Source organism: Camarhynchus parvulus, chromosome 14 (assembly GCF_901933205.1).
Source record: "Camarhynchus parvulus chromosome 14, STF_HiC, whole genome shotgun sequence".
Taxonomy (NCBI): domain Eukaryota; kingdom Metazoa; phylum Chordata; class Aves; order Passeriformes; family Thraupidae; genus Camarhynchus; species Camarhynchus parvulus.
The window spans coordinates 12,346,707-12,359,135 of NC_044584.1; the positions used below are offsets into that span (position 1 = coordinate 12,346,707).

The 12,429-nt window shown below is 43.0% G+C and overlaps 1 protein-coding gene across 3 annotated transcripts in view; it reads left to right on the forward strand.

Annotated features, from left to right (window-relative positions):
- Nucleotides 1-12,429, forward strand: part of MYH11 (myosin heavy chain 11) — a 54,216-nt gene that overhangs the window by 8,490 nt on the left and 33,297 nt on the right. For all 3 annotated transcript variants that reach the window (XM_030958014.1, XM_030958015.1, XM_030958016.1), the window contains exons 3-4: nucleotides 2,292-2,448; nucleotides 9,022-9,049. In XM_030958014.1, the coding sequence (XP_030813874.1) occupies nucleotides 2,292-2,448; nucleotides 9,022-9,049 (185 nt within the window). The remainder of the gene's footprint in view (nucleotides 1-2,291; nucleotides 2,449-9,021; nucleotides 9,050-12,429) is intronic.

A 12,429-nucleotide genomic window follows, 5' to 3' on the forward strand; every position in this document is an offset into this window, starting at 1 on the left:
CCCAGCAGCAGCAATCTGAGGGACACCCAAACTCAGCACTCCCATGGAAGTATCCCTGAGATATTTCAGATTATGTTCTTCCTCCAGACCCTCTGGGGAGAGATTCAGCCCCTCTCTAGATAGGCTGTGCCCCAGGGAGAAGGATTTAAGGCATGGAAGCTTCAGTGCCCCCACTTTCCATCACACACTTGGCCATGTCAAAATATCATCTATATTAATCCAGCTCCCCCAAATCTTTGCAAAGCATACACCTAGAGCTACAATCAGCCAAAATAAGAGGGCTTCATTAAATTTCCTGAGGTGAAGAGGGCTTCATTAAATGAAGAGGGCTTCATTAAATCTCCTGAGATCATATCGGTCACAGTCCAGTTAGAAATGAGGATTCTTGAACTTCATCAGCTCCAGCTTTTGCTCTGCCTTAACAGCCTGCTTCTTGTGCCTCAAAATTAGCTCTTTAAAGCTGTGTTACTGTGTGCCTGGGTGTGCAAACAGCCCTGCATGTGGAGAAGCAGGAAATGCCTTGAAATCTTGGGGAAGGGAGGCCTAAATAATTTCCTTAATTTCCTCTCCTAATTTTTTACTTGGATGGGGATGATTAGTTGAGTGTGTACAGTAAACCTATTTATACTACTAAAAAATGCCTTGCTGTCCTTTCCCTAAGGGCCTTGGTGGCCATTCTAGGATAATACTGTCACTTTTCAGGTGTGTTACCCTGGCAACACTAAAACTCATTTTGACATGAGCAGCACGGTTTCATTCTGACATCCCAATGAAAATCCAGCCCAGCAGTTCCCCACCGAGGGGCTCAGCCTGGCAATGCTGACACCTGACAGGGATTTGAGCCGGGCTTTCCTGGGCCAGCCTGGGCAATGCTGAGACCCTGAGCTGGGTTTTCCTAGGCCAGCCTGGTGATGCTGAGACCCGGCAGGGGGGATCTGAGCGGGGTTTTTCCTGGGCCGGGCTCCCACAGGCCCAGGCCAAGCGGTCGCTCCCCGCAGCCCCTGGAGCAGCTGGGCCGTGCTGGGCCCTGGGAGCTGATACCATATAAAGTGCTGGCTGTGCCGGGCCGTGCTGGGCCGTGCCCTATTATGGTCAGGACAGGGAAATCCCTGGGCCCGGGGAGCTGGGACAGCTCCGGCCATGCTGGGACACAGCCCTGGGCTCAGCCTGGCACTCCCAGCGCTCTGCTTCTCACACACAGCAACAAAATCAAATTAATAACAATAAATATCTTTTAAAAAAACCCAAACAAACCACTTCTGACTATAGTAGAAACAGCACTGTTCCATTATTTCTATTTTTCCATAGGCCAGTTTAAATATCGCAATACTCCTGCCTAATGTGAGCTACTCTCTCCTAATATGAGAATTATGTTCTCATAACTTGGGTGTTTGTTGGTTTGGTTTTTTTGTTTTATTGTTTTATTTTGGAGGTTTAAATTTTATTAAATTAAATACAAATTTCTTTTAGCAACTGTTTGTGATATATGGCTCTTCATCCAGTATCGTATGGTATTACTTCTAGTCCAGGTCAAGAGCTGTAATATTTTGAAATAAAGGAAAATTTAAAATAAAGAAATAAATTTTAAAAAACCCAAGACAGAATGGATGAACACCTATCAGCTGGAAGCTACTATTCTTGTTTATGTATATATTTTTATATTAATACCTCCATTAAATTCTAAACAAATCACCTTTTTCTTTAAGTTTCCTGCAGAAATAGTCATGCAGTGAAGGCATGGTTAGTCTCTCAAGGCATCTATTTGGAACTGGAGCAATTTTATTTAAGGACTCTCATCAATCATCAGTATTACGTGGTGTTCATGGAAGCTTTTTCTAAAAAAACCCTTCAAGTTTCTTACCTAGGATTTCAGTTTACAAAATTTGATGCCTACCTGAGCAGTTATTTATATGATATTCTGATAAGAAAATACACATATAAATGTTAATTATTACAGTTATCACCATACCCTTATGTGTGATAAGGGTATGGATTATGTACTGAAAATGACTGAAGTTAAGGAGCTCTAACATCAGGTCACAGTGTTTGTACAGATTGCTGAATTCACCTGCTTCCAGCAGCTCACTTTTTAGCAATAATGATTTGTGCACTTTGAAACCACCCATGCACATACATTCAGAAAATCTGCTTCCTTTGTTGCCCTGGGCAGAACACAAAGGAGCGCTGCTGCTGAAATCCCATCAATTCCCTGCAGCTCATGCCTGTGTTTCCCAGCCTGGACATGGCACATGGTGATGTTAAGCCCAGCTTTTATTTGAATTCCCTTGCAGACTTACTCGGGTCTCTTCTGCGTTGTGATCAACCCCTACAAGCAGCTGCCCATCTACTCAGAGAAGATCATTGACATGTACAAGGGCAAGAAGAGGCACGAGATGCCCCCCCACATCTATGCCATCGCTGACACAGCCTACAGGAGCATGCTGCAAGGTAGGACAGCCCTGCCAGCCCTGCCTGGGTGCCACAAACACCTGGCAGCTCCACGTGGGCTCCTGCAAGCAGCCAGCCAGGGAAGAGCTCTCACAGAGAGCAGGGCTGCCTTTCTAGAAGTTTCAGAGGAATTCTTTGGCAGGAACAGCAGTCCACAAACGCTGTGACTCAAAAAGGAAAAACAATCCTTTCACCCATCTGTGTCGAGGCATGTGGGAAGGTTTCAAAGTCAAGCAAATAGTTTTGGCAAATACGGGCATGGAAAATGCTCCCTCTCCACTAGTGGAGACTATTCCAAAGTTAGCTGTGAGCGCTGCTGGATCTGTCAGCATTGCTGCCCTCTCTCCCCAGCAAAGCAGATTCAAACAGGGTTTTGGGGCTACTTTCCCTGCAGCCTGATGTCTTGAACCCTGAGTTGAGATGTGCTGTTTTCCAACAGGGATGGGAATGGGCAGTGGGAAAGCAGTCAGGCCCCAAAGGGCGCAAACCCCCAAAATTCACAGAGCTCTCCTCCTCCTGCAGTCACTTCTGACAGACTGAGGGGATTTTGTCCAAAGGAAAAACTATCATTTAGGGATGAAAAAGCTAAAGTGATGGATATAGGAGGCTGCAACACCTCCAGAATATAGGGCATGACCAGGTGCCATCTCACATCGACCTTGGGTGCTACAGGAAACCAGGAGCTCTACAAAATATTTTGAAGTTTATATGCCCTCATAAAGACCCTGACCCTACAGAAATTCTGGCTGACAACTATGGCTCAGAAAGATTCACAGGTTTGGCCCTAAGTTTAGGGCTTCCCAGGATTAGGACTTCCTTCCTATGGCTTATATGGCATTTCTTTCCTGGAGCTACTTCAATCCTTTTACTTAAGTGGATCCCAGAAGGCAGAGCTACAGTGCAGCAGAGGAGGACCAATAAAGCAACCAAAATATCCTGAAAACAGACCTTCCTACACACTATGTGATATAATCATTGTTATAAAAAACTTATTGGCAGAAGGTCATCCCACTAAGCCACAGTCACATATCTGTGTTCCAGCTTCCCTCCTGAGCCCGGTGCTCTGCATCCAGCACTGTCCAGGGCTCTGAGCAGGCCCTGAAGCCATTCCTCCCTCTGATCCTTTATTTAAGCAGCAAATCTTGAGGGGAGATCTGGAAGAAGCTCCTGGCTCCGGCAGACCATCAGCAGTTATGCAGGGTTTTGTACTTGTCTCTAGAAATGAGGTGGGGGGAAAAAATAGAAAAGGGATATAAGCTATCTGTAGGAAAGGGGGGAAAAAACCATATGGCTGCAGCCTCTGCTGAAACAGAATTGTCTTGTCCTGACAATACATGAGTTTTCTGCCTAAAGTGAAACTAATTCAGCACAGATGAGGCTGATCCAGGCAGCACTGGGATGTCTCCCACTCCTCCTCTCTCTGACTGTCTCCTGTCCATCCTAGCACGTTCTCCTGAGCAATAGGAAGCCGCTGGAGCTGCTTTGCCCTCACTGTGGCCATTAACTGCACTTAGAACAGCCTGGGTTCAGCTGTGCCTCTCAGGCTGGCTGGAGGGAGGAGACAGCAAGAGTGCAGGCTCTTATCAATTCACTTCTTTTGGGGAATAATTTCAGAATAATTTCCTGGCCCTACGAGCTTTTGGGAAGTTACTCCTCATTATTCATGTGCCCCCACTGCAATTCTTCCTGGCAGCGGAGAGGAGAGGGAGAACAAGTAGAAAGGAACAAGGAGGGAGTAGGTGATCAGCTGAACCTTTAAGAGGATGCTCTTTCACTGCTCCCCACCCCAACCACGCACAGCTGGCACGGCAGCCGGCAGTGGAACCAGCAGAGCTCCCAGCACAAGCCCAGGACACCCACGTTTTACTTGCACATGTCATCTTGGAGTCTCTCCATCTCTGAAGAGAGCCCCAGTTGCTTTTAAAGCTGTGCTTTTGTTTGTAAAAACCTACTCGTGTTTTGTACATGAAGCTAAACCAGCCCTCAAAATAACTCTGGTTATTCAGCCAAAATTCTGTTCACGTTGGGGTGGTGAAAGTGGGCGTCAGCACAGTTCTGAGTGAGCCCGCTGCACATATAGGCACAGAGAGCTTCAGGGGGTTGTGAGCATATTTCCTAATGAAATATAAACAAAAGTTCTTACCCATAAACATGGATCAGAGCACTAAATGTTTTCCCTGTGAAAAGTCAGTACTGCTCCTTATCTGGAAACTTGCATAGTTTCTGCTTGCCAAAGTAAAATATGTTGTAGATTCATGAGACTGAGGAATTATATTCTGGTATTTCATGACCAGGGCCACTTGGCCCAGAGCAATCAGCTTGTTCAGATGTCTCAGGGATCCTTTATCTCTTGGTGAACCAAGCCTCTGTGTCTGCAGATCCCTGGTCCTTCCTTCATCAGCTGGGAATCACAGCCCCCTCTGCATTCTCACCCTCCCCTGTGTTGGCACAAACATCCAGCAGAAAACATGAGCTGTGCACGCTGCATTCCTCCTCTGCTTCAGAGACTTACTTGGTTAATGTATTCATTAGGGATGATGTTTAACTCCCATCAAAGCTCTTCTGATAAAAATACTTAGCCACAGCTATCAGCAATCTGATAATCAGACTTTCTTCCAAATATGCAGAAAAGCTGACATCTCACAGGACACAGGAATTATCAAAGATGTTGGCTGGGCAAAGATAAAATTTCCACTTGTTTCAAGTGGTTCTGAGCACCTAAAACCCTTTTGCAAATCACAGTCATGCTGTCTCATGCTCAGCCAGGAGTGCTGGGTGTCTTGTTGAATCTGCGGATTACCATGTCACTAATGCAGTTTGATGAGTGCCCAGGCACAGCCATGGATGCTCATTTCCAGCCAGAATGGGAATAAACTTTAATTTTCTTTAATCTCAAAGACTAAGAATTCTGCAAGAGCATTTGTGTGTGTGTCTCCAGGAGTCACCACACTGAACTGGGCCCTCCTGGCTGTGTTTACAGACTAGCTATGGATGATTACTGCTACACTTGAGGACTTCAATCACAAAACATTTCCCCCTGCTCCTGCACCCTCTGCTCTCTCCTGTTTGGGATGAAGTAGCTCCATACAGAGGGCTTGATCCCCATCCCAACCTTGCACTGCCAGCAGGATTCTTCATGCAGCCAAGATGCAAAATGCTCCAGGTGAAAGCCACCCCTGGATTTTGCCTTGCTGAAGTGTGTCCCCCCTCCTGGGGCACAGTGTGGTCTGTGGATGCTGGTCACAGCAGCAAGGAAGAGGCAGTTCCAGGGAAGAGGAGCTGGAGGAGGCTGGATGACTCTTCCTGCAGCACTGCCAGCCTCCAGTGATGGTGAAGCTGAGACACTGCTCTGTAAGGAGGAGCAATTCTGCTGCCTTCTGTCACCTTCCCTGAAGAAACAAAAAATAAGTGGTAGACAATACAAATGTGAAAAGTCATTTTATGCAGAAGTACTAACAAAGCTTTTGTGTAGGTGGTTAGGCCTTTATTAAGTTTTCTGGCAGTAAATCATCATGGAGAAGATATATTACAGCTTTCTGCAGATTCAAGGAGATTATTTTCTGTGGAGCCACTTTTATGCAAGCTTGAGTTAAAAATGGAAAAACAAACAACCTGGTAGTTACTCAGAGGTATGGGAGGGAAACACAGTTCCCAAGGTCTTAGAAAAGGAGGCTGCGGTGAGAAGCCATCTGTTTACTGTGTCCTCAGCAGGACTGTACAGAAATGTCCCCTTTAGGCAGTGCAGTTATTAACAAATGTAAAGAAGCAGTAAGTGAGTGGGGGAACATGGTTTCAGTCTTTTTTTTTTTCCTTTTATGGTAAAGCTGCCAACTTGCTGCTTCATTGCGATAAACCATCTGATTTTGTTTGTGATTAAGCAGAGCTAACTGGTCTATCAAGAACAGAGGAGCAGGAAATCTTACAGGCAAACTGGAGGTGTTTGGTGAAAAAGTAAGCAGATTCCAGAAAGAAAAAATAAATGTTTAAACATCTAATATGGACATATAGGAGGTGGATGATACTCTTCAGGTAGAGTCAAATTTTCTTAAAAGGCATTAACCAAAAAGATATTAGAATCTAGAAGACCTATTCTGTTGCTTTTTAACCCCCAGGAATTATATTAAAGGAGTTTTATTTATATAGCTCTTTTTCTTTTGATAGATAGACCACATAAAGTTGCAGACTCGCAAAATAGGTCGCAGGCTTTTCTACATAGAATGAAACATTCCAGAACAGAAATAGGATTAATTGAATGGGAGAGCCTTTGAAAGTAAATGAGGCCAGTATCTGCAGCTCAGGCCATAACAGAATAGGACTGGACTTCCTGATACCTTTCATCCTTAGAGGTGCAGTTAGAACTGATGCAGGAGAGAGAATAACATCTGGAATTCCCCCTCTGTGAGTGTGCACAGCACAGTTTGCCAGCATGGGGTTTCTCCCATGATTAACCTATCCCTGAGGACATTTGGTGCCACTTCTGACCTTCCTCATCCTTCCTCTGCTCTTACACATCCCCAGGCTGCCCCTGCACAGGCACTCACACAAACCCCTGTGGTGGGCCAGTCTGTGAGACACCTTTGGGAACCTTCCCCTACTGAGGAGCAAAAGAAGGGCAGCAATGGGCAGCAAAGAGTAGTGAGAAAATACTTGGCTTGGAGACCAGCTTTTTCTGATGTTCCCTGAGCTCAGAAATTCCACTGGCATCTCAGTATCAAGAGTCATTTTTATTTTCTTTATGGTATTTATGGGTTAGTGATGCAATATCAATATATGCCCATGGTTTCTATTTACACAACAATGTATTTTTAGCAAAAGTTCTCCCATGCTTTCACTTTTTTAACTTAAAAGAAAGCCAGCCTAGCTGATACCCTGCAGTGAAAAACAAACATGGCTCACAGCTCCTCTCCTCCCAAATGTTTATGTGGAAGAGTCCTGCAGTGCTGATTGCTGACAAATACCTCCAATAAAAATGAGGAATGAGTCATTTTGTACCAATTTACCAAACAAAGCAGTTAAGTGGCACCATTTGTTGTGTGGTGATCAATAAAGCAGTTAATGTTATAGCTATTGAGGAACTGGGAGTAAAACAGTTGTTTAATATCAATCCAGGCCATTGCAGAATCCTCTAATGCTTTTCCTAGACTGGCTGTGGGCCAGGCAGCAGTTACAACTTGAGAGTTTAATCAATTGGTTTAAATAGGTTTAAATAATCTCATGGTATTTATGACATACAGGGTCAGCAATAGGAGTGAGCAACCAGACAGGTACTCCTGCAAGTGACCCCACACACTGAGCAAGAGGAGCTCGTGTCTGAACCTCTGAGCAAAGCTTGGTGCTGGCTCTGCTTTGGATAAATAATGCCAAACCATACAGAAGCACTGGATTCTGCCTAATTATCTGCCTCAAGTCTCAGTTGTGTAAACTAACCACACTTTTCAAAAATGTATTTGACCTGCCTAGGAAGTATTTTCCTAAGTCAGAGGATTATTTTACAGTCTGTAAAGGCAAACTGAGAGTCTCAGTCAAAGAAGGGCAAACTTCAGGGCTGGGGCTGGTTGCTCAAGGCCTTGTTTAAGTCTGCTTCCAAGTAGTTCCAGGGCTGGAAATACCACACCTCTCTGGGAAACTTGCCCTGGTGCTTGACAAGTGAAGGAAACAGCTGTACTTTAGAATGGATCTTAGCAAACATGCTCATCATGCCTTTTGGCAGAACAATCTGTGTAAAAGTTCTGAAGGTAGAGAGAAACTCTGACTCCAAATGAATAAGCAGGGAGGATTGCTCCAAGAACAGGTCATGGAGATGGGCTGCAATCCTCACCCTTCCTGCAGCATGACAGAACTCTGGACACGTGTGTGAAACCTCTCACATGCCTCACCTAGCAGAAATGGAAACTTTGCCCCTCCTTTTTATAAATCTTGATCCAAAATGTGTTTGATGGTCTGTTCATAGTAAAAAAACATGAAGAATACTTACATACTTGTTGACATGTTATTGTATAATCTAAAGTATCTTGTTTTATCTTATTCTTTGGAAGATCTCCCAAAGAAATTATTTGTTCTCTTGATACAAGTTGTCTCAGTCTGAAATGAAATACAGGCTAAATTATTTGAACTGCTTTGCTTTCAAAAGTCAAAGCTTTGCACGACCAGCTTAAAACATTTTACTTGTTGCTGCCTTATCTGTCCAGACTTTGTTTTGAGTGGGCTGCTGGCCATAGTTCATAAGCACAGTAAAAACTTGAGTTTCAGGTTTGAAGTTCTGTTATAATCTTCTTACGGAGAGCCTGATCTTTTTGCTGTCCTCATTACAGTTCATCTCTAATGGAATTTACAGAAAATATTTTTGACCTCTTAACCTTTTGTTCGTTTTTTGTACAAAATATTTCCATTAGAGATGGTTATTTAAATTCAAGGGCAAATTAAGTAAGATGTGAACCCAGTACTTTTTACTAATCATGGTCAGTCAGATTTTAGAAGGTCTAGGCTGTTCAATGTAAATCCTTATAAATATAAGTGCTTCTGTCAGAAAAGCCATTCTCCCTAATTAATGGATTATTTTTTCTTTATTCACAGATAGAGAAGACCAGTCTATCCTGTGCACGTAAGTAAACTCATCTATTTTTGTACATCTCAATGTCACAATGTCTTTATTCAAAATTGATTCAAATTCTGGTGGAATGGACACATTCTCGTCACCTTCAGTAAGCTTGAACTGCAGTCCCAAACCGACTTCATTAGATAGACCTGTTCATAAGATAAAGAACAGGTATCAGTGTCACATGAAATCTTTAATGCATAAAATTATTTATTTAAATTGACTTTCTGAACTTAGAGATTTAACAGTTTACAGTGAACTACTGGGGAGTGTGGTTATTGCTCCACAAAATCCCACTGCTTTGTCATTTCTGACTGTTTTGAAAAATCACTCAAAATGTTGAACTGGACAAGGATCTCCTTCTTGACCCTCCATTCTTCTGTTGCTTATTAGTTGGTTTTATTTGCTTGAATGTCATCAAGAATGCTTTTGACAACACTTTGTCTTTGTTAGATTTGGCATTTTCCAGTTTTCCTGATAAAAGATTGGATTTGATTCTATGTAAATGCTAATACATTGGCAGAGCTGGCATGTGTATTATTTATAGGAGGTTCATGCAATGATGCTGTAATCTGTCAGGTTTAGGTTATCTGAGAAAGTGTGGCTACTGACTGAATATATATTTACCCTCAAAAAAACACTGCTGCTGATCACCAGCCATAACATTACTTTTGACTGCCACTGCTGACTGAAAAAAATTATCGCCAAATAAAAACTGTACCCTGTGTCTGGTACCACAAGGGCTATCGTAGCTCTAACCTCTGTTCCAACAAGACTTCAATATTTGTAAGTATATCGATCAAAAATCTGCCCCCAAATGCATTAATACCAAAAGAAATCTAAAATTCCTGCAATGATGAAGTAAAAACTGACCATCACATTCTTCCCAGGATCAAACATGTCATGGTTATTAAGACTAATTTACAATATGCATTTCCTTCTTCTATTTTTATACTTTAGTTTATTTTTCCACTAGTAAATCTTCTTTTAACTTTGGAACATTGATACTTTCAAGAAAGGGACCTTCTTTGCAATTCTATGCCTTTTTGTTCATGAAAATCCATTAAAGGATCCACTTCTTGCAGGTACCATTTATTGAAATTACCTGGTCATCTTGCTGGAAACCTAAAGTGTTTCACACCAGTAATACATCAAATAGAGACAATTAAATGCCTTTTCCATCCAGTAATATTTAAAATAGAGAGAATGAAATGCCTTTCTTATTTTGAAAACAGCACAGCAAGCGATTCCCCAAGATGTTTGGAGTAATTGCTGTGTGTTGGATGTGCATCATAACCCATAGCTTAAAACAGTCCTCACAAGTCTTCTAAAGCAAAAAGGCCAAGCTAAAGCCAATGTACACAGCTTTAACCACTACTGGTTTAACATTCTTGTTTGCCTTATTTGTGCAGAAAGAAGAAAGTTCACTTGGCTTGCAGCTTGGCAGCTGTCAAGTGGAAGCAATTTGCAGTATTTTATAGAATTGTTAGAAATGATGAGAAATTATCTTCTGGCCTAAAATATGTAACAATAACTGAAGACTTTATGGCATTGATCTGCCAGAGTTTTTTCCTTGAAATAGCTACAGGCTTGAACTTTCCAAGGCCTGGTACCTAAACTGTAAAAGAATAGGATTCATATGGATCCCCTGAAATACTCCTGGGACACAGGGAGGGGGGAAGATCTGAGAACTGAGCCTGATTCTGTGTTTCTGACTATAAATATACCCATTCTCAGAACTTCACCCTCACCTCATTAAACCTACCCTCATGTGGTTAAGTACTGTTTGCATTCTTTACGATCCCTATCATTTGTGTGATTAACCATGGTATGTTTAAAATCTCCATCTGTCTTCAATGCTCATGGGTTCCAGTGCTTCCTCAGAATTCCCTGTCTTTCCAGATTTCATTCTTTTCTCTGCATTTCATTAATAACCACACTCATACTGCCTTTGGCCTCCTCTCCTCTGTGCACACACATCCTTTTGCTGTTAGCTCTTTCCCATGGGTAGCATCACTGAACATCCTCTGTGTCATTCCCTGACAGTTGCTCTCTGGCCCTTTACAGTCAGCCTCAAAGTCCCACATCTTATCATGCACATTTACAGCACAAAAAACTTTATACCATGTGTTTACTAATATATCTGTGGTTGCATTATTGTAACATAACACAACGTAGCATGACATATATAATACATACACAATACATAACATTGCACTAGAGGTATGAAATATGAAATCTTACTCTTTTCTGTGTCTGAAACTTAGGACAGGTAAGACTTTTCCACTCTTGTGTCTTGGTTCTGAGCAGCCTTCACTGCTCTGCCTGGCTGTTGGGATTTCCTGCAGTTCCTGCCTGTGCTTAGGCCTCCCCACTGTGCTCTCTCCTGTTTGACCTCGGAGTTGGCCATGAAATACTCTGTATTCACTCTTAGTCCATATTTACCAGCACACAGTCCTTGCTGAAGGAAAGGTCCCAAGAAATCTGTCCAGGGACTCAGAGACCTGAGCCAGCTCAGTGCATCAGCAATGAAGCGTGGCTTGACCGAGGCCATGGCCAGTGACCAGATTTGTGGCTTTTCAAGCTTCCTCCAATGGTAGTAGAGGCACAAGCCCTCAAAGTAGAATTCTGGCCTCTTGTTTGATTTCTAAATACACAAGTGAATTCTTCTGGACTTTTCAAAATGTTTTTTACTAAAAATTAACCACGAGAGTTTCAACAATTTCCTCATAAACCTGTCTGATCTTGGGGTTATCATATTTTAGCCATTTCCTGGAAAGAGCAGGTAGAGTATTTTCTGGAAACCAAATGTGGCTTAGAGGACTGTGCACAACTTTCAGTTTTTTAAAAAAAGCTACCTTAAATGAATGAGAAAATCTGATCAAAGTTCTGTGTGTTTGGGGTATTATGAAGCCCATGGAAACAAGTACTTGTGAAACACCTGTACCTATAATCAAGTACTTTTTCATTACCTTTCTGGTTTTTAAAACATGCATTCAGTTTGAGTAGCTTCTAAAAAAACAGGGAAGTAGCAGGGTCATAATTTGATATGGGAACAGACAAAACATTGAGTGGGGCAGTGACCATCTGCCCTTTTCTCCTTCTTCCCCTCTCTCTCTCTGGACAAACCCTCCAGAGCTTCACCCAGCCATGGGACTCCAGCCCGTTTCCTTCCCTGACGCGCATCAAGAAGCAAAGTCCCCCAGAACATCTCCAAACTGCAAAGCCCCATTAGCCAAGAGACTCCTCCACGAGAGAGCTGAACTCCTCTTTCCCAGCTCAGTAAATCTCCAAGGCTGGAGCTGGCAGTGGCTGCTGCTTGGCCCCTGTCCCACACAGATATCTGTGGAGCTCCAGCCCCAGGCAGAGCTGCTGACCCTGCTCCG